The sequence below is a fragment of the Tetrao urogallus genome (assembly GCF_951394365.1).
Source record: "Tetrao urogallus genome assembly, chromosome: 5".
Lineage (NCBI taxonomy): Eukaryota > Metazoa > Chordata > Aves > Galliformes > Phasianidae > Tetrao > Tetrao urogallus.
In genome coordinates, this window is record NC_136818.1 from 47,555,455 (window position 1) to 47,578,650 (window position 23,196).

At 42.0% G+C, this 23,196-nt stretch overlaps 1 protein-coding gene across 1 annotated transcript in view; it reads right to left on the reverse strand.

Moving 5' to 3' along the window:
• Positions 1 to 2,245: 2,245 nt before the first annotated feature.
• Positions 2,246 to 23,196, reverse strand: part of ARHGAP22 (Rho GTPase activating protein 22) — a gene marked incomplete at both ends in the record, with an annotated part of 134,986 nt that continues 114,035 nt past the window's right edge. Inside the window, 6 exons of the mRNA XM_079536370.1 lie at positions 2,246 to 2,474; positions 6,660 to 7,560; positions 10,303 to 10,424; positions 12,134 to 12,207; positions 17,190 to 17,322; positions 21,422 to 21,629. Coding sequence (XP_079392496.1) covers positions 2,246 to 2,474; positions 6,660 to 7,560; positions 10,303 to 10,424; positions 12,134 to 12,207; positions 17,190 to 17,322; positions 21,422 to 21,629 — 1,667 coding nt within the window. The remainder of the gene's footprint in view (positions 2,475 to 6,659; positions 7,561 to 10,302; positions 10,425 to 12,133; positions 12,208 to 17,189; positions 17,323 to 21,421; positions 21,630 to 23,196) is intronic.

Here is a 23,196-nt window from a genome sequence, read left to right on the forward strand (position 1 = left end):
CAGGAGGTAATGCAGTATGAATTGTTTAAGGGATGTAGGCTGTCAGGATGTTGGATATAATGAAAAGTACCCGTGTTAGGGTAAGAATAAAAGAAGGTACAAAAATATTCTGATTGCTGCTACTTTGGATTGAATGCCTCTGGTAGTACAAACTGTCACTTTTACCAGCATGGTATTGTAATTGCAGAGTTATTTACAGCCTAGCACAGGCTATACTTTGACACTGAGGTTTATTTTTGAGGACTGTCATTAGACTTCACGCTGCCTAAAGCCAATGTGGTGTTCCAGCTGACATTCATTGTTACAGGAATTGCTCCTCATGCTTTGTGCATATTAATAGTTTTAAACGGGCCCTTGTCTTCCTTGCAGACTCAGCTGTGACCCTGTAAGCTGGTACGGAGTTGTGCCCAGTAGTGATACCCTGGAAGGATGTGAACTGGGGTGGCGCTCGTTAGTAATACTAAGAGGGGGGCTTAAGGCCGATGCTGCTGCCTGCAGGTGGCAGGCTGCTCCTGCTGAAGTCAGGATTTTGCCACACTGCTTCACCATAGGGGTAGTAAAGAATCCAGTGCAGCTGGGCACGCTTGGAAACTGTTCTGAAATACCCAAACAGCTTAGTTATACTTCACTGCTTTGCTTGACTTGCCGTAACCAGGAAATATGAGGCTATATGTTTCTTTTTGCTCGCTTTAAATGGTTTACATTTCTGTGGGAAGGAGAATCCCTACAGTGAGGCAGAAACAACTTCTGTTCAGTCAGTGAGATAAGGAGAACATCAGTGTGCATCCGCTGGTACTGCAAAAAGACCGTTCCAAGGTTACTGCCAGATAATGAGTTATATTCTTTTCTACCAAGAAAAAAAAAGCAAGGTCATTCTTCTTTTTAAGTAGTTAAATGAAGCGAGCACCTTCACTGCAGTCTATACCAGTTCCTACTCAGTTCACGTGGTCATGGCTTTTTTCTGTTAAAATCATTCTCCTTTGAGACTCCCAAGCTGCATCAGCTGTCAAAGATTTCTGCCAAAAGAGGGCAAATGATGGAGTGCAGGGGCTGGCAAACCACCTCAAGATGAATCTGGTGAAACAGCGTTTTGTGTGCAGATTCTGTATGACTCGGGGTCCTCCAAATGTTGTGCAGAACTTCCCCAGTAAGTCAGTCAGTCCCTTGAAGGGAAGTGAGTCGTGACAGTCCTGGAATTACAACTTCATTCTAACAGCGTATGTTCTTTTTGTAGAAGTAGTGAACTTAGGCTACTGGATTGTTTGCAGTTCTCCTTTTCCCCATAAACTTTCTTGCAAACAAAAAAATCAACTGCTGTTCTGTAACAGTTAAAGATAGATCCCACCCATTCCCTTCTTCAACACTAACTGCATTAATTTCTCTTACAGTAGTTTTGCTATTCACGTTAAAATATGACATCAGTTGGACGTGTTTTGATTACAAGAAGAATTTTCCTTTTCTTACCTTGATGTCTGACCACTACGTATCAACTCACAGGAGATATTTTTTTTCTTGCAGTTAATGCTGCTCTATTTTTGGCTCAAAGTAAAAATAAGTTACATAGGGCAAAGCACGCATATTTAAAGTTCCAGTGAGTTTCTGTGGCCAATCTGATTGTTAAACAGGTACACTTTAATAAGTCATATTTTTGTGAGGCAGTGGAACTGTTTGGTACCAAAGGGATAACGTAGTGAAAGTGTCAAAATTTCCAGTATTTTCAGCTGTTCAGTAGACATTGTTTTCAAAGCATCTTGATGAAATAATGCCCCTTTCAGCAATGAGATATCTGAACAAGCTTTATGTAGAGAGCAGGGAGGAAAAAACCTCATATTCAATCCATATACTAAGCCACAATGAATGTGGTGACATTCTAGAACTGCAGTCCTCCCGGGTCTCACCCACCTTTCATGTCTTTCCATTGTCCGTGAACCAGCAAAAGGAGGGTGCAGGGAATCCAAAGATGGAACAAGTACAGCAATGGAGACCAGAACCTTTTGACCTGTGGGTAGAAAGTGTGTCCTCTCTTTCTTGGCAATCTGAAATCTAAACGTTCAAACATTATGTTCAGCAGTCTATTCCCAGCTGGCCCAAATACTACAGAACATGAAAAGACAACAGAGCACATGTCACTGAGAGCACAATCACTGCAGAATTACTCATGATACATGAGTATAACTTAACAAAATGTGCATTTCTTTCACTGGTTTTGCCAGAAATAGTTTTCTGTGATGTACATCAGGTTGTTCTATTTGGAGACTTTAGCACTTTGACTCCCACCAGTTAAACATCCTAATGTTGAAAAAAACTCTTCCATTTCCTTCTGCAGGAGGTGATTCCTCTTCTCTGCATCTTCCCGAGCACGTTCAGAATTCCTCAGTTTTATCTCCAGCATTGTGTATTTCTTTCGTTCTTGGTCCAGTTCTTCTTCTAGCCTAACCACTTGCTTCCTCAGGTCTGCACTTGCTTCTTCAATTCTTAAAACCAAACAGGAGAGAGAGGGAGGAGAAAAAAAAAAAAGAAAAAAAAAAAATTTTAAGTAAGAAGCATGATAAGTAGTGCTGTGATAGCTGTGGTAAGTATAAGTTGTTCTACTTAGAGCTAAAATGTCTCCATTCTAAGAGGAAGTTTTAAAAGAGAGCACCAATTACCATTTTGAAGTTACTTAATATTGAGTTTAAGGGCAGGGGGTCCTTGAACGCTGGATCCCACTTCCATTCGTATCTTGAGAAAATAAATATACTTAAGCAAGTCAAGTCTTACAAAGCAATGCTTTTGGGAGGAGATATAACTCAACACACCTGTTAGGTTGAGTTCAGATATATAACTTCTGTAACTTCCAAAAGAAACAACAACCTGTTTTTATCCTGTGTTTCCCTGTAAGGTATCCAGCACAGAAGAATACCCTTGAAGGTCAGTTAGTTAGGAATGAAGTCACACTCCTTCCTTGCCTTCCATCTTATGGTATTTTCTGTAAAGTTTGTCACTGACAGTGGGGCTGGGGAGCAGAAATTTTTCACATTGCAGAATTTTACAAAACAAACAGACAAAAAAAAAAATCCACATTTCATATGAGGAAGAATCTGAAGGACAGACCTGAAATAGTTCATCTGTGCACAAAGCTCTAATTGAAGACTCAGAACTTTTCTATAAGGAGGTCAGAGACCAAGGTTCATGTTTTTGGGTTTGAAATAACGCGCAGAAAGGACATCACTTACTGTCCTCCCACTCACATTTCCTAATTGCAAGACAGAGTAGTGGTGTTCATTCAGAAGAAATACATCCAGATAGGAGTCAGACAGTGAGTTTTAAAAACAGCCTTGTCCTAGGAAAGGTGTCACTCTACTTTAAATTAAGAACAAAAGAATGAACATTCTAATACCCAACTGTGGAAATGGGGTGCCTGGCTTCCCTTTGAAACTGGGGGTGGGATATTTTTACGCAGGGTAAGTGAAACTTAAAAAGGAAGCCTCCACAGCACATCTAAAAAAAGAACTTTCTCAGAAGAACCCGAATTACATCTTGTGACCACCACGAAGCAACTTTGCAGACAATGCAATGCACTGCAGCCCTGTTTCTTCACCTACAGCCAAGAATGACATTATTATCATTGTTACCAACTTCAACAAATTACAAAATCACACCCAGAAGCACTGATCACACAGTGCAGCAGACCAACAGCTGCGCTTACAGGTAAACAGAAATGTGCAGAATATCTAGAAAAAACTACCAGTCCTGGCCAACATTTATCACCCAGCTGTGTTCTGCAATGCAAGTGGACTCCTTGGAAGCTAAGATGCAGCCCCCCACACTTCTCGCTACATCCCACAGATCTGTGCTACCAGTTATATTTTCCTTCTGTGAAGCTTTAGGAGTCAGCTAGAGCAGCCAAAACAAACTGCCCCTGTTCTGAATACAAAGGTTCACAGTGCTTACAGGCATTTTATATACACAGTAATAGTCCTCTTCAGGACATTTCCAGTTTCTTAAGAGGCCCAGGTGGTAAACATGAATTACTGAAACTCAACAGAGAATGCCTGATAATTATACTAACCTTGAGGGAAAAATGCTCTGGAACAGACCGGTTACAGGAAGGCCATAAAACTTGCCTCCCTCTGACTAAGAGGGAGAAAATGGGCAGTTGATAATGATAAATAACAGCTTTTCCATCAGCAAGTGTTCCTTACCTCTGCCCCAGGCAGGTACCGACTTTGCTTTCCCTCCACGTACGTGTGCCAACAAAAAGCTCATATGCCTTCATTAAAACATGCCCTACTACACAGACTGAATTCTACAAACCACACAAGCACATGTACAATTGTAAAAGAATTATTCCTTTTGGGGACTGAATTGCCTTCATAACACCAGAGAGGTAGCCCCCGATTTTCCTGCTAATCTGCCACGCTCCTTCATTGGAGTCAGCTCCTGTCTTTCCACAGGAGCAGATTTTCACATGCAGTCCAAAGGAAATTAAAATGTTGCAGCTGCAGTAAAAACATTGCAAAAATTTTGAGAGCTGAAAAACTTGGCTTGAAACTCTCAGAATTGACAGCAAGATCCTTAGGGCTGTAATCCCAAACAGCTGGAATCATCCTGTTTAATACAAAAAGGCAGTGATTGCATCTTGCCTACTTTATGAAAATACCACCAGTTTGTTAGGCATCTTCCCCTTAGCTACTTTGCCCTGTGAGACCTGGCTAATTTGTAGTCCTCCCCTCCAGTTACACTAACTGCTCTTTGTCCCTTTCCAGCCGAAGGGGAAAGACCAGTGTTTGTTACAACTGAAACAGCCAAGAATGCAGCAGAAATGACAAACGTCCTTCCTAGGTGTTTTCGTGATGATATGGAAAGCTTTCACTTCCCAGAGGCAGCAAGAGGTAAGAATGCGCAGGTACACACTTCCAAATTTTGCAGCCTGATCTCGTTTCTATTCGTTACTCAGCATCCCTGCAACAAGGCTTGTGAGGGCAGTCCTGCAGATCGAATGCAATGAACATACTCGTCTCCCTACCAGCTTTGCAGAGGCTGGCAAACCACCACCACAGTAAACCACAAAAAATAGCAGGAAGGTAACAAGTGATAATATTCATACCTTAACAGCTGGCCCACTGGTACAGATCACAGTTCCCACTGGGGCTTTCCAAAAGCTTTTGATAAATAACAATAAAAATGATGCAGCAGCAAACTTAGCTGATGCTTTTGGTACCATGTGTAAAAGAGTGGCTGGATACTGAGCCATGTAAACGTTACCAGAGTTTTAATAACATAGGAGTCTAACACTAACCAAACACAAAATAGCTGAGAAGAAACAAATTTGTGAGAAGTGTGCTTGCAGCCCTTCTCCAATGCAAAGCACCATAACTGGTGACAATTCTTCTGTACTGTAACATGGTGTACAATTTCACATATCCCTTTATATTAAAACGTATCTAAATTATTTCATGTGTGTATTTTACCGAGTACTTGTCTGAAAATCATTCTGTTAAACTCTAAAACTCGTAAAAACTAATACATCAACTCACACAAATGAATAAATAAGACTCTTCCCAATTATTAGGAGTACTTTCTACTTCTTATAGCCCCTGCCTTCACACACACCTCTCCTGAAAACATGAAAAACATCAGGGCTAAGAACTACCACGTTCAGCCCTGCTGCCCAAGCAGCACCTTGCTGCTGCTTTGAGTCAGTACCATGCTGTGTGAGCAGAGGACTGCTCTGAGAGCATCTGGAAACGGTGCTTTGATTTTTGAGGTTCAACACAAAACAGTTACTGAAAAAGTTATAACTGAGATGCAATCTCAACAACAATAAAACCAGCAAAGAACAGTCACAACCATTTTTCTAAGGAAATTTTCCCTTGGGAAAAGCGGCATAAAACCTTCAATTTCAGACTGATTTGACACAGTTCTCAGCACCTGCACAGACCACCCTAGGTTCCATTCCCTCCCCACAAGACAGATGCTTGCCTCGCTGTTTCTAGCAGAACACTGACAAAGAGAAGACTCTGGTAATAACCTGTGTTGTTCCAATTTCCATTGAAAATCAACTGAGCAATACTGGAATTTCCTGTGTAATAGAAATCCCGTTTTTTATCTTCTCTTCTGTCAAATCATAGAATCATAGAATCACAGGGTTGGGAACGACCTACAAAATCATCCAGTCCAACCGTCTCCTCATCACCATTGCCACCACAAGCACTAAACCATATCATGCAGCACACCGTCCAGATGCCTCTTGAACACTGCCAGGGACGGCAACTCCACCACCTCCCTGGGCAGCCATTCCAGTGCCTGACCACTCTGAGAGAAAAAGTTCTTCCTTATGTCTAATCTAAACCTCCTCTGATACAACTTGCAGCCATTACCCCGTGTCCTGCTCGTTGCCTGGGCGAAGAGGCCAAATCCCTCTTCATCACAGCCTCCCTTCAGGAGGTTGTAGAGCGCAATGAGATCTCACGAGCCTCCTCTTCTCCAGACTGAACAATCCCAGCTCAAAGAGAAAAGCTGGACTCACAGAGCACTGAGGAAAGACCAGATTCAAATTTACAATCTTCCCAAACTACAGGTCCCAGAACCAGATTAGTTTGGTAGCCCCCACCCATGTTCAAACAGAGGTGATGATCACAGAAGACTTGTTTTCTCCACCATGCATGTGACATTACCTTTTGATACTGGTCTCGTACTCAGTCCTCTGTTTGCTCAGTTCTGTCTTTAGCTCTACCACCAAGCTCTGTAAGGCCCTAGAGCATCTGACAGAGTCTCTGGAAGCTGGAGCTAGGTTGCTCTGCTCACTGCTGCTGCTGCAGGCTTCTAACCTGTCGATGCTGTTCTCCAGATCTGCAGTCTTGACCTCACTCTGAGACAGTGAGCCCTGAGTCATCCATTCGGTTTGGAGAGAGCTTAAAACCGAGGAGTCACTGGCCCGACAGGCTGGGCAGCTGCTGACCGAGTCCACCACGGAGATCTCACACGATGACGTAGACCACGTGGTGCTGCCCATACTGTGTGTGCTGAGGGAGAGGCTGGACGAAGGGACGTTGTCATAAGTAGAAAGTCTCTGAGAAGAACAAGAGTCTTTAACTCGTTCCCCAGAGGCTGTCCGGCGGTGGCCTCGGAGAGAGTACAGTCCATTCATCAGCCAGTTTCCACTGGAGGAGAGGTTGGGGATATCTAGGGATGAGCTGCCCAGCTTTGGGCTCACAGACCGTGATCCCTGCTGGCGGAAGGAGTATTTCCACGGAGGCAGCGTCTGCACTCTTTTGCTGGGGCTGGTGGCAGGCTGAGCCAACTTGCTGCTGTGCTCTGGAGGGGCGTTTTTCAATACAGGTCCAGGGGTGGTCTCCAGTGCCACAGCATTGTCAGAAGGCAGATCAGTAGGGCTGGGAAAATTGCTTTCTGACCTGCTGTCCTCTCCATCCTCCTCAGAGATCCACTCCACAGTGTTGCGTGGACGCACGGGTCTGATTTCCAGTTGGCTCCCTGGCACATCTGCCTGAGGGACAGCAAAGATTCTCCCCTGTTCACTTATCAGCACCGTCATCAGGTGCTGAACCAGTGAGGTGCCTGTGGGAGAAAACAAAGGCAAGGACTCCATGAGACCATGGAAGGCCTGATGTTCCCTGTCTGTGAGGTGCCCTGTGAGCTCCCTGTGGGGCAGGTGTGCGGGCACCATGCCCTGCAGCAGGACAGTACAAACCTCTGGGCCTTTCTATACAGGACTGCAAGAGGTAGGAATTGCTCCCACTGCTGGAGATGAAGAATAGGAATGACACAGGCATGTCTGCCTGCTTAATGCAGCTGACTAGCATAGCACAAATGGTCAGTAGTAATTTGTAATAAAGTAATAAATTAGCCTGCTTAAGGACTTTTGAGAATGACAGAGGAGGAAGATACCTGAAAAATAGGGCATTTCTGTACCACACTGGCATGGGGCTCAGAGCCAGCATCAACTTCACTTTAGCAAGCACAGCTCTACAGGACAGCACAGCTCTGTACAGAGATGCATGCTGGATTCTCAGTACACCAATGTGTCAGCTAGCATGGAGCATCTTTCCGTCCAGCTTCCAAAACTAGCAGGCTTCCATCGACTTGAGTATCTGCATTATGCCAAAATTCAGTCTTAGCAGGCCCAGAGCTAGTGTTTACAAAAGCACCAGAAGTTTCAGCCTAGGCCTTCTGCTGAACTCTATAGAGAAACTTGCCAAGAGTATGACATATGCATGACAGATGCAGCTGCGCACAAGGGGAAAGAGATACTTCTTGTACCATCAGTCTATTTGTAGAATGCTCTTTGCTTACAATTCTAGTAAAATGTTCAGCATTTTGAAATGAAACAGTACTCATTAGGAAACATGTTGAAATACAGTCCATGGTGGAAATGAGATTTCAAATATATGCTGGAGAGTCCCAGATAAATGCAGCTTCCCAGATACAAAGTGAAAGCAACAGGAACTTCTGACTGACAGGTGTTTCCAATCATTAAGAAGGACCCAAAGGAAAACATTAAATTTTAAGGTAGAACACAGCATAGATCACAGCCTAAAGCAACCATGTGTATGTTCTTTACAATAGGAGAGCAAAACAAAAAACAGGTGTTGCAGGAACATAGGTACCAGTAAATGTTATAAAGTGAAATATAAGTTGCCATAAGGGCTACTCTACTGGAACAAAGTTTCCCCCAAAGAATCATAAATGCAGCTGTAGACAGCAGCTAGCAGATTCACAAGGTGACCAACCTGATTAAAAGAGAGCTTCTCACAACATTTAAACAAAGTAGAAAGTATACAGTGAATGCAGGCAGTGTAGTGACAACTATGTAAGTCCACAGAATGAGTTGTTACTGCTTTTCAGTAGGGTTCAGTAGGGTTCAGTAGACCATTAGAGACCAAAAGAATACCACTTATCAAACCTAATACAAAGCATTTTCTACAAAAGAGAAAAGCCTTAAAAAGAGCAAATATGCAATTAATGCTAGGTTTACTTATCATCTGAAATAGAGAATAAGACTAATACCCAGGGTTCTATGATAAGGACTTGAATATAATAATGAGTCTTGGCCTGATAGCAAGAAGTACAACTAACCTCACCTATAACTCGTATTTAACTTCTGTGAGGAGTTCAGCTGTCCCCACTTTTAGACTGCTAATAACCCAGCATCTGTTTCTGCACTTGCTGACTCACATGGAGATGGATAATTTTCAGATTTTTATACATGCTTCAGGAGAAAGAAGCATTCATGCCTGCAAGCAAGACCTAAGTGCACTGAGGTTCATCGTTAGTTATTCTGTTTCACCTTTTCTCATTTCACTTGTGGCATTTTAACTTATTTCCTAAAGCAAAGACCCATTCTCAAGGAGTACAGAAGTAACTACTGAGTGTAAGAGCTTTTTTCAGTCACAGATCTATTTTTTTCATTCTTTCAAAATTTTTTAAAACAGTCTATGCCTTTCCATCATTAGGCTTCCTCCTTCTCTGGAGTTCTCTTTTCCTGCAGTCCAGCACAAACAGGATACAATGAGCAAGCAAATACAGTAAAACTTGAGTAGAATAGTCTGGTTTTCTACTTTATCCCAACCCTTGCAGATAAAAGTTGTCATCTCAAAAGAACACACTTAACAGCAAATGTACCCAAAGCAGCTCCATAATTAGTTAGGGCCTAGTAACATTACTTCTACTAGAGGTTTGGGTTGTTTTGGTTTGTTTTTTTTTCAACTCAGGAAATATATATATGCAAACATCTGATATATGGCTGGAGTAATTTTTTTTTAAAATGTACAAACATCCAAAATTAACAGTGATCTTTGACTTGTTACTCAATTCTGTGAAGTTCTGACCCACACACAGTCTGCTTGCAAGACAACATGTCTAAGACACATAAGTATAACCTCTGTAGCACAGTAAGAACTGCAGTACCTCTTTCATTGTAGTTTGAATACCTTTTGCAGGAAGTTGCCTAAATACACCCAAATGCAGTAATGCTAAACAGCAGTAGTTTGATACTTGAACACGGAACTGAAGAACTTTTGACCTTTCATTTTAACAGTAAGTGTGAGAAACGTTCTCAACAGCTGAAAGGGCATAGAAGGGCAGAGGCATCTCCATCTTGTAGAAAAGAGACATTCCCAGACCAGTGGCAAGTGGGATAGCAGTGGTCAGACTGGTACATCCACTCACAGGCACTGATGAAATGGATTGTCTGACTTGTTGCTGACTGTGCATTCAGTGATACAACGTGCAGTACTTCTCATCATCTTCCTGCAGCTCCAAAATATAAATGCTGTGTTATCTCACAAGAGGAGAACCTACCTTCCATCATGGTCACTGGATCTTCCATTTTGGGTCGTAATATATTTGGTCCAAACACTGTAGCTAGGTTCTGAACACTCATCTTGTTAACGCTGGAGTGAGCCTGAACTTCATCAAGGAACCTTGAAAAGCCCCCCCAGAAAAATCATAGAAGGAGAGAAATAAGTCAGTCACTTCTCAGACTGTAGGCATGCTGAGCAGAAAGTTTTGCCCTGTGTTTATATAGCCTGGGATCCAAAATGCTCCTACAGACTAAATGCAGCTTAGATATTCAAACTCAATCCCAGATCCCTTGTATGAACAAGAGAAGACAGAATATCTTCTGCCAAAGGTACTTCTGACTATGCAAATACAGATTTTCTGGGAAATTTCCATTTACATGGAGTGGTTTCTGCCAGTTTTCACTTACAGATAGAGGTAAAAAAAAAAAAAAAAAAGACATTTCACTGATCCTCGCATCCTAGAATTAAGCAGCCTGTGGGAAGAGCTTTATTTCTTGAATCTGACAAAACACAGATAAAGAGCTTCTTGCGAATGCATCAACTGGGCAGACATCAACACACGGAAAAGACTTTATGTGAGCCAAAGATAGCACATGAAGAAATGCAGACAGACTGGCTATCTGTATGCATATGCTGGAAATCAACAGAATGTTTCTAAAAGTTATACATCTTGCAATTTGGAATAGCCTCAGTAGGAGCTATAGTAGGTTGTAAGAAACAATGAAATAGCTTGTAATTGGTCTCGTTACAAAAAGGACAATATGACATGAATACCCAGAGGAGCAGGAAACAGGTCTCAGAGACCTCAGAGTTGAACAGTCTCACTCTGCTTGTAATCTGTTTTTAATGAACTGCTGTTCATTCTGGGGTGATCTGAGCAGTTTTAGCAGTCAAAACATTTCCTCCTCGCACTGTACTACTCAGTTGGCAAACTTCTGAAAGCTTCTACTTGCAGCCTGACTTTCATAGGCACTCCTATTGTTTAAGAGGCTTTCAGTGTGCTGAGACCCAAGAACTGTTTTCTTCCCTAAGTCAGAACTAAAATCGACTTTAGTTTCTTCAGTTCTTCACTTAGAAACATGTGTGATTATATTCTCTTCCATATTCTCCCTTTATGTTTTGTAATACTCAAGACACCAAACTACAGAAATACACAGTGAGGCACAATACATTTTTCAAAGCATTCAAAAGTACATTTCAAAAATGCTGTCCATCTGTACCCTTGGGAAGGATTGTCATCTCCTGAGTAAGGCATGGGCTTCATGTCAGTCAGCATTTGCGTCTACTACCTGTTGCAGATGTGCAAAGGACTTTACCACAGAGATCACAATAGGACAAAGTGAATTACATTGTATTAAGGCAAACATTCTGTTCCAGCTCCCAGACGATTCCTTCCCACTTGGAACAATCAGCAGAGAGACAACAGGAGAAAAGGCCACAGAATCCCTGGCACTCCAAGCCATTCCCAACCCCACTTCCAAATCACAGCTGAGGCCAGACTGGCCTCTATCATAACTCTATCTGCTACTCAGCTTGAGTTACAAATCCTCCTGCTGTGCAATGCCTGTAACTACTACCTTTCTCTATTGGTCTTTAAGTGCTTCTGAAACAAACAGTACAACCTAGCAGCATCATTGATGCTTGCTGTCAAGGCTGTGGATGACAGCAATTTGCTTGGCTGCACATCCACCTACACATACTTTACAGGATCAGCATGTTATGTGTAAGTGGTGACTGAACATTCAAACTTTCAGAGTGAATTATCTGTATATAAGATTGAATCTCACAAAATGCAGTGACTTTTCCAAGTGTTAATTAATTTCACTTACTTGCATATGTACTTCAGGAGATTGTAGTTGGCTTGGGGCAAATTCTTTACCTGTTTAACCAGTTCCTGAGTACCCTGAGGGACAAGAAAAACAAGAAAGGAGGACTATTAATATAAATGATGCAAAGCAGACATGACTCTCAGTGCTATAAAATGCTCTTTTCTGAGTCAAACCTGTGAATCAACAAATGATAGCACAAGGAAGTTTTGTAGACAGTATCATCCTTCATTGTTCCTTGCCTCTCAGGTAGAAGGCAAACACTGGTCCCAGTAAGAGAGATCCACTATACACCATACATTGGCACGAGATAGAGTGAGAAAACAGCTCTCTATGGGAGTGCTGATGGCCCAGCAAGCAGAGGTGCCCACCCAGAGGAGCATCATTACTGGGATCTTTCCCCAGACCCAAAAAACAACAAACAAAAACAAACGAACAAAAAACCAACCAACCAAACAAACAAAAAACATTTTTTCCTTTAAATTTCTAAAAGACAGGGAAAGAAAATAAACCAAAAAAATAGCTGGGCTGTCCATCTACAACAAAGGAAAACCAGAAAACCACCCCCTCTGCAAACCACCAAGTCAGCATGCTTATTCCCCAAACACCAAGAAAAGCTTTTGTCCAAGACAGAATGGCTGCAGAATTCCTGAAGTCAAATCACGGACTGAAATACTGAAACCCCCACATCCAGAACTTGATTTAGTGTTCTAAATCAGTGCAAATCCTTTTGTAAGCTTAATGGTTAAATGTATAAACCTTTATCTAGGGAAGCCTGCTGGTCTTCAGTCTGCTCATAGGTATACCAGTATAAGTGGACCAGCAAATATGGCTTTCCAGCACCCTGCTTATTCAAAACTTCAGAGGCTATAAGTGTACCATAAACAGGGTGCAGCAATGCCAAACTGAGCAGAGGAGAATTTTTCTTTAAGAAGCTGACAACATTCCAGTTCAGATACCTCCTTTTTAATTACTTCCATTTGCAGTCATTCTGAGCTGTGACATACTTCCTCATAAACCTTCTGTCTTTACATTAATATGTGAGATGAGAGATCTGCCTGACAAATGACTTAAAACCCTGAAGCTACTTCAATCATCTTACGAAAATCTCTGACTCAGAAGGCTATTGTCCTGCTGCAGTCCCACCATCATTTACTCATTCCTTTCAATGCTGCAGTTACTCTGAAGGTTTGCTCATTTTTTGGGACTACCATCCCTCTGTGAAGACAGATATCCAAACACATCTGTGAAGAGTGATAGCTGTTAACTAACGAGGGAGGACTGCTAGAGAAGTTTCAGAATTGCTGGTTCCAAGCCAGACAACTGCATTTGGACATTCATTTCCAGCTTTCCTCCATTTTGTAATGAATGTCAGGGAGGGGATTCTGTTGGGCAGCCTCCTGCAAGATCTTCATGAGTCCTCTGCTCCAGATGGGTCTGAAAGATCCAGAAAGCAGTCTGTATTCCTGCCTCCATCCTTAATGTCCTGAAAGTAAACAATTTTTTCTTCTGAATTTGCCAGTAAACAAAAAGAGTCGAACTAATAAAAAACCGAACTTTTAAAAAAGCAGTAAGTCTTTTTTAATTCCTCCAGGTAAAAATCACGCCTGTTAACAGTGACAACAATGGAGACTCCGATAAAAGAGCAGTCTCTTGAAAACCTCAAACATCTTTCTTGAACTTCTGAAGACATTTGAATCAAGGAAAGCTGCTATTGATGTGAAGGTTAAAGTCAGTTTTTCAGGTCATCCGGCTTTCAAGTGAGGTGTTTGAACAAGATACAGTTGAGCTAACAAACCTCTCGAGTTTTGCTCTGTAACCCAATTTATTTCAAATACAGAAATCAGAATGACATTTGGCACTGTGTTTCAAGTGCTCTGAATTAAAATGTCACAGCTTCATTGGATGCAAGAGAGGGCTTTGTAACATGCAGGCAGCTGGAAGTATGATCTAAAGGTACAAGCCCTATGAAAGAAAAAAAGGCTGTAGATATTTATCATCCATGCTCTGTCACAAGGAATCACAAATGTGGGATTACAATGAGAGCATCTTTTAGATTCATTCTGGTACAAACAATTCTCAGCTTCCATTTTTGTGCCCACCAACCTGACCAGCAAATGCCAGGAAGCCGAGTTGGTGAAACCACGATAAAGCAATAAGGAAAATGTGAGCTGGAAACTGCTGCAGTGTTACCAGCTAACACAGTACAGGTTGTGGTGTATGGCTGCAGCCAAGCAAGCAGTAGAGGCACTGTGCTGCCATTCACCATGATGGTACTCTGCAGTATAACTCTTAACTCCTTAAAGAATGCCGCCTTATTTACCACAGATACATGCTTTTCCAAGGAGGGGTCCTATAACCAAAAATTTTGCAATGTGTGTAAGAGATCAGTGCTAACAGGGCTAGTTCTGGTCTAGACGGGCTAGAAAACTGGCAGCACTTCAAATGTTCACCCAAATTCAGTTCCTTCTAAAATCCCAAAGCCAGTGGCTTAGTCTACCAAATTACTGAGGGCATCTCTAGAGTTCAGTCATCAGGGAAGCTAAAACACTGCCACATCAGCTCAGACTCAGATGAGTTTTTTAAGATTTGAAGATCTTTCATTCATTATCACCTCCTCACAACCAACTGGGATCAGAATCCAATCTTTTAATGCTGCAGTGCTGCTGAGATACCTGGAGGCCTCAGCACAGCTCAAAGGCTTAATTAAGTTTCTGTTTGCATTCCAGCACCAAAGTTTAGTTGGGTGATGAATGAACATGAACAGCAACGAATGAAAAATGGATGCCTGGGACAATGCTGGGGTATTTTTTCTGATACAAACGGAGATTAGGCCAAGCTAAGGTCATGATAGTTCCTATCTGTGTTCACAGTGTAGCAGTATGAAGTGCCAACTCTTTTATCCAAATTGCTATTTTGCTTTAAGTAATTCTGGTTTTATTTGGGGAGGTTAACTAAAGAAAATCATAATTGAGTTTAAATGTTTCATTCAAAACTTCCGTATGCAAAATTAGAACAAAACATTTCTTCAAACAATGGTTTGAATTTTGTTTCAAGGTGTATATATATATATATATTTTTTTTTTTAATTATTATTATTTTCAAAATGAAACATTTGACTTTGAAATTCTCTGAATTTCAATGAAACCCAATTTTTCAGCAGGGGGACTTTCCATGTGGGAGGCAAGGCAAGCCCTACAGGCGGGTATGACTGTGCTCCTTCTGCTCCACGTGCTACTGTGCACGTACAGCCCCTCCGCCCTCGGTGCGTGCACTCCACCTTCCAAAAAAAAAAAAAAAAAAAGTAAACAGCCCTTGTTGAGGTTCCAGATTTTCCTGACCAAAGGAATGGTTGTTTACTGCTGCAATTTTAATGAGACAACATTGTGCTATCAGCAGTACTGTATTTTCTAAGCTTGCATTTCAGCTATCTGGTCCTCCTCATCTCCTTTCTAATCCAAAGAGAACAATGCTTTCACTACAACTCATTTCAGCCTGGCCTTGCTCCCACAAAACTAACACAGATGCTGCTTCCCAAACTGCTGCAACCTGTGTAGGCAAAATCAGGCAAAATACAAAACTACATCATTAATAAGCTGAGCAATGCTATACAATTATGTTTGCCCAACTTGGCACTGCCTCTAGTCTTGTGCAATAGTGCTTAATGGATTCAAAACTTTCCAGTGTGCACTCTGTATGACCAAAATGAAACCAGCTCCACTGCCTTAGGAATGCTGCTGTTTCTCACGAGATCAGCCTTTCTCCTGTCTGTTACATAGCACCCTGCAGCAATGACTGTATTGGCCGTTAATATACAAGCAAGTTTTGGAGCCAGTAGACACATACATGTACCATTTAAGAGACAACACTAGTGCACTGACACACTGATGCAGCTGTGTCCAGGACACAAATGCATATCAGTGTGCAGTGTTATACTGCGTCATGCACAGATACCAGAGATAATTGCTTCCTCAGAGCTGGCTAGAGAATGGATTGTGTGTGCACAGACAGTACCAAACGCCTTCTGCCCTTAAAACCCCCCTTATATATTATCAGATATGCTGCATTTGATGCATGCAAACAAGCATCTTCTTATGGGCATCATCAAGTACTCAATCTTCCCAAAGCCACTTCAACTAAAGGTGAACCAGGAGGCTCTCAGCAAAGAACAGCTGTTACAGTCCCCACTAGAGACAGAGATGTAAGAATACCCCTGAGGCCACATGCAGAAAAGGACAGAAACATGGCTGCGACTTACAAGCCCTCAGGTCTTTGCTTCTTTAGCTGACGTAAGTAATAAGGCTTACAACTCTAAACCTCACTTTAGAAGGCAGCACAGTTCCATCCACATTAGACCAGATTCAACGTGCCCTTGCAGTCAGCAAAGAGCTCAGACATCACCACACAGGGAGCAATATGGATAGAACAGATCAATCAATCATATTGTAAATTATCTTTGCAAGAACTGAATCAAAATTTCCACGATTGCCACAGACTTGAGGTTTCTCTGAGGAAACCAAACGGAAGAACTGAAGGTTCTGGAAAAGTATTCATAGCTTTACTTCTCCCATTTTAGGATAGTGTTGTACTGTGTTCTTTTATATTGTCTATCTTCTAAGAAATACAAAGACCATCACATCAGTCAACATCTCATTCAACAACCCTGGAAGGCAAAATATGCTGTTCCCATTTATGACATTGAAAACACAGTAAAGGAGAGTAACTTCATAAAACTTGCTAATGAGTCAACAGCAAAGCTGGAAAAGGAACCCAGATCTCGCACCTCGCACCTCTTTCTGATTATGCTATAGAACACCACTGTTCAGTTGAGAGAAGCACTAGGCTACAAGACTGACTGACTTCAAAATAGCTTCTGCTTCAAGCGGGAGCCTATGACACTTATGCCAGTTCATAGCTTCAGGAAAATTCAGGGGCAGATTCCCAGGAACTCCACTGATTTTAAATTAGGACTGAAGAGTGATGAGAAGGAACCTGTATTGTACTGGGTCTTGGAAACAACCCTCAAGGTAAAAGGAGGCAGATTAGAATGACCACTGACCTCTCCCTCATCTTTTGAGAGTAGCTGTCCACAAGAAAGAAAGTCTTCGTATTTGGCAAAGGGGATGACAGGCTCTGGCAGCTCTCGGAGGTAAAGCTTCAGGAGGGACGCCACAGTGTGAACATCCGTGTTGCTGCAATACAGAAGAAGGAAGGAAATTTAGACACCCACACTACCTTAAAGCCTGATGCCTTCAGGCAGGGTGGATCAAAGTCCCTCTTAGGGACAAGGTAGGTACACAAAGTGGAATCATTCTGCTACACGACTGTATGAAGCATTACGGTCTACCTGGGGACAAGGAAAATCTCCCCTCTGTGAAAATAAGAATGCATCTCAAACAATGTGAGCAGTGAAGGGATGCTCCTGCTCAAGATAGGGTGGTGCTGTGGTTCCTCAGTCAGTGCAGTCAGGACGGTGTGCAATGCAGAACACAGTGATCACACAGTTCTGACAACAAACCTCTGCACCCTCATGCAATCAAACAATCTCTGATCCTCTAACTGATACTCTACCACTGCAGGGGCTTCTTTTCCCTCTTTTCTATCCTTTACTTTCAATTAGGGCCTGAGGTATCAAATGCCATGATGAAGATGCACCTGCTCTTCCCCCTACATGACCTATCCAATTTCTGGTTTGTGACAGTGCCTCGTTCCAAGTTTCCTACTGTACAGCTCTGTTTATCTTTGCAAATGCTAGAAATCTCAACAGTTTGTGTCACCAGCTCTCCACTTCCCACCACAGCCATGACAGTCTTTAGAGAATTCTGAGAAAAACACATCAGTAAACAACGCAGCCTCAAATTCTCACTTCTTTAAAAGCTGAATCTCTTCTCTTTAGGATGTTTTTAAACAGTGTTTTGAAGTGTAATGAACTCTACCAAATATTTTGCAGCTGCAGCAGACCAGTGCAAGGACAAAATACATAAGGACTTGTACTTCTATTTTTATTCTGTTCTGATAAGAGCATTGGATTCAATTCTCTTAAGGAACATCCATCCCTGTTATTTTACTGAAGCTTGACAGTAATTTCCAAACTGTTGGGAAAGGAGAAAAATACACAGCCATGCATACTGACTGATATTAGAAACATAACTGTAAAACTTCTGAATTTTTTTTTTTGAAAATTGGAAAAATTACCAGAACGAGCTGCTAGTAGTTTAATAAGTACCAACATTTGACCACTTGCTACTAATTTTGCTATTTCTATTCAATAACTCTATCAAAGCTGAGAATATCAGAGTTTTCTTCAGTTGATTACAAATACTTTGCAAATGATGTCAATAACCTCAATTCTTTTTGTATGAGGTTTCAGGCATGAATGGTGGATATGATTATCACTCAGCAGCAGAGCCCACACATTACAAGGGACTTCAGGTCCCCTGGTTGGAATTCATTGTTACACCAGCATGGCCAGATGAAATCCAGCCAAAATGTCAGTGACACAGATACGTGATAGGAGCAGACTGCTGTAGGTGCTTCCAACTGCAACACCTGGCTTTTCATTAAATACCTACATATGCATTTAAAACTCAGACTGAAAACCCAAGCTTTTTAAAAGTAAATATTTTAATTATCAATCATTAGAGATCTATCATTGGGCAGGTAGGCTTTAGCTTTTGGAAGATCAAGCAATGTTGAGGTCATTGCAGAATCAAACTGCACTGCCTGCAACCAAAAAGAAGGAGAAAAAAAAAATGTATTCCTTCACTGCACCTGATTTGGGAAGTAGGATACGGATATCACATTTGCAGAAAATATTTGCTGCTGCTTAGTTATTCTAGGCCGTATACGGACAGTTACAGAGAGAGAATTACGCTCACTAGGAGAAGTGTTTCACTCAGCCATGATGGAATTGTTTCTCCTTTTCTGTGAGTGCTGATACAAAAGATCAGAGAGCAGGGCCTGCAAGCTGCAGCAGTCACAGTGACTGCAAGGGGAAGGTAGGGCAGAAAGCCAACAGCTGATGAACCCTCAATAGTCACACTGCTCAGATGCTACCAGGCTTGCCTCCTCCAATTCTATGCTGAAAATTGAGTTGTTCCATTTCAGATCAACCCAAATGACAGGCATCCCTTCATGGAGATCTTCATTGCCTCTGTTAAAGGTGACACTTCTCACTGATCTATTTTACTATTGCAAATGCCTATGGAAATAAAGGTGCCTTCTGCTTTCAGTATCATGGGAGGAGGCTTTTCTTGTCTTTCGGCAATTAAGTTAGAATAGATTAGAAGAAGGTAAGACATGAAAGTGAGACTGTTGGTCCTAATTAATTCCATCTGTAGATACTCTGTAGATAAGTGTTTTCCAAAACAACTCTGTTCACTTCACTTCCACATGAATTTAGACAATTCTAACTCTGAACCAGAGCATCCGGACTTTTTGTTAAAAAACAAAAGATTTTAAGAAAAGATGAAGTGAGACAGTTTGAGGGTTTCAACTTTTTTTTTCATGAAAATATCTCCACACTTCCATTTAGGGATAAAATACAGACTGTGGTTAAGAATCAAAGAAAGAAGGATTGGTGGCCTGGGAAGCAGAGGGGAGGGAAGAATTGGAAGAATGTTCACAGTAAACTCAAAGGATATTCTTCCCAGGATGAGAGCAAACCCAATGCTATCATGCAGGAGAGCAGTACTATGTCCTGCAGCAGTAGTTTGGTACAGCACTGGCAACGTCAAGATTGGCTGCAAATCCACAAGGAAGTGATTCCCTGAGTTAATATGCTGACATACCAGAAACTGCCAGTGCCACCTGGGAAATCTGTCCTAGGGAGTTTTGGCAAGAAATGGACCCTGGTCTCCAAGTGAAGATCTCCAATCTGATCCCACTCCTGGACGTGTCATAGATCTGTGCAATGTCCAAATATACGCAACGCCCTTGGATCCAAGCACTACTAAAGTTCCAGTACTCTTCCAGAGTCAAGGCAAAATTCTCAAAGGGCTCTTTAGGTCAGCACAATGCTAACCATCATTCTGGGTAGCATGTGTGCACATGAGAGAGGGAAAGAAACGGCAGTTACAGAGGATGGACAGAATATGGCTGCAAGGGCCTGAGAGCATCCACCCTCCTGATTATTTGACTGGGCTCACAGCCAAGGTAGAGATAGTGTGGCTGAGAGATGTCCTATTCCCTGGCTGAACTTAGAGCTCTTCCTGTGGCAGCCAACAGCCCCTCAGCCATGACTGACTGGCCACGCACCCTGTTATCCGGACCAAGACACTGACTTAAGGATGAAATTCAAAGTCTCATAGGGTGGCTTTGGGTTAGAAGGGACTTCATGGATCATCAAGCTCTACTTCCCAGCCTGACCTTGGACATCATCACTATCACTATAGACTTGCCTGCTGATCATGAGACTGTGCCTGAGCTTCAGTGCTCTCTCTGCATCTGCCTTGAGTACCTGGCTCAGGTATGATGGGAGTGGGCTCTGGGTGCTTGTTAATGCTCTTGCTCCTGAGTCACCTTCCCTTGCAGAATAACTGGCTCTCACTGGTCCCTGACGCTGGCATAGATAGTAAGATCAAAAGGCAGCTACCTTTTTTCTGTACCACACAAGGAGTGATTGCATCAACATGTTTACAGAGGGAATTAAAATGGGAAATGGTCATTTATCTTTTGGAAACATCTGACTTAAGTTTTACAGAAAAATCAAAACAGAACACAGGTGTCCCTACGATATATTCAACTTTGAAATAAACGTTCCTCCTCAGATGCTGAAATTCTCGACCAAAAAGGAATTCCTTTTGGCCTAGAATTCTGTGGTCAGAAAATACTTGGCTGTGACATGCTGATCAACTCCATACACATAAAACAGCCAGGGAAAGATGTGCAAAATCTTGGTGACTATTCCGAAACCTGGTGACAATGAATGGGTAAGAATTGAGATTTTTCCCCTGGGCAGATTCACTACGGAGCAAGAGATAAATGCAACATCTAAAAGAAGTAAGACACTACTGTCGTGTGTATTTTTATGGTGAGATCCCACCAACTGCTGAGTAGGCTGTATCCACACCTAGCATTGGCTTTCAAGATGTGTTTATACTCAGTTCAATTTCTCTCCCTGCTCAAGCACTGAACCAAATGTAGGCCTCAACACTCAAAACCATGCAGGAGAAAGGCCCAGCTACTCCCTGAATGAAGAGAATGTGTAATTAAGATAGCCACCATCAGGCTGCTCCTGCCAGACTTCACATGCCACAAGTAAAACAATCTGAATTTCTGATGTCAACTCACCTGTCAAAGAGTGGCTTCTCTCCACAGTCAAAAGAATCCTGCAAATCTTTGACAAGGTTGGCTTGCCCAGGCATCCGAAAGAGTCCCTCCTCTGTAAGTCCTCGCTCCCGAATAAAATCCACACACTGTTCCACCAGCAGTGGGGCTAACCGCTGGCCATACTTCCTCTCGTACTGCACAGTGTCCTCCAATCGCTGTCCAAAGATCCCTGCCAAAAGAGAGCAAGAGAGACATTTGGGTGTTAGCTGCAACTCTTCACAAGCTATTGCTCAGGGTGAATAATGAGGGAAATTATTTTGTAGGGACTGGATGCACTAAGGTCCAGTTTTTAAACGGACTCTGAAGAATAAAAGGGTTTTAAAAAACAAGTACAATTACATGTCAAGTGTGATTGTTTTTTTTCTGCTTAAGAGTCCTTTAAACTACCCTTTGCCCTAAGATGGTATATACCTCTAAATACACAAGGAAAGTAGAGCTGAGATTATGCTTATAGTTATCTATAACTGTGCTGAACCTGAGTTAAGTAATTACATTTCCATTGCATCTTCAGTCTTAAGAATGCCAGAACCAGAGGCATGGTCCACAATGCTTTTTTACATGTACACACCACTCACACAGCTACTGCTTAGTAGTTTGCAGCTGCCCAGCCTAACAGGTAGCACACCCCTGCAAGAAGATTGCCAGCATGTTGGAATGTAGTTGTCCACATCAAAAGTGGCTTATGTGAGTGAAACTGCTCTCACTCTCCACCTACTGTAAGCTCTGGGTTTCTATTTATTTTCCTTTAATTAAAATTAACAAGTGAAAATTAGAAAAATGAAACACAGGTATGCAAGAAATCATCGCTTTTCCTACTAAAACGTCTTACTTCCTGCACTTTGGAAGTATAAGAAGCATCAGATACTCTAAAAGCAGGCTGGCCATAGGTAGTTATTAGGTCAGATCTACTGCAGACTTGTACCAGCAAGTATGAAAGCACTGGCTCACTCTTTGATGAAACTGGAGTTCCTGGACAATGCCAGCTGCCGAATGCCACTACTCGGGTCACATCTTTTTGACAACGCAGAAGACACTCAGGCTGTGAGATCCAGAAGTTCAATCCCTGCCACTAAGAAATAACTCCATCTAAAAGGACAGCCTGTGAGCCATGCTCTGAAATCCCACTTCTAGCACCCTACAAGGTATGGAGGAGTCAAGGAAGACAGCAAACAAATTAATCTCATTCTGGAGATTAGGTATTTAGAAAGTGTGAGAATTCCAAGATTTACCCAGTTTCAGACAGGAAATTCTACTCAAACATTGCTCAAAGCAACCGGTAAATTTACACTGATATCAACAAGGAGCTTTAGATCATGCACTTAGCACTCAGTCATACATATCTGAAAAAAAAAAAAACCCATCAGAATCCAACACCAAAGTTACTCTGTCCACAAACAGCAGCCAAGTAGTGTTTAGTGATGAATGCATGTGAATATATCACATTTCTTTTAGTCATTTTGGTCATTTTTAGGGCTCTCCTTTCCTTCCTACTAAAGAACTTATTTCACATTTTTATTTTAGTGCTATACTCGTGGCAGGCTGATAACTCACAGCAGAAGTTTCCTTGCCACCATTCGCTATCCTCCAAGGGACATCTGATATCAAATTGTACCTTCATTCTGGATTCAGTCCAACCCTGCTGAATCCTTGGTGAAATAAAATCTAGCACAGTGACAGAAAAAATCTAGACATCAGTGTTAACTCCCTGAATGAAACATACAAAAAGGATCCTGAAG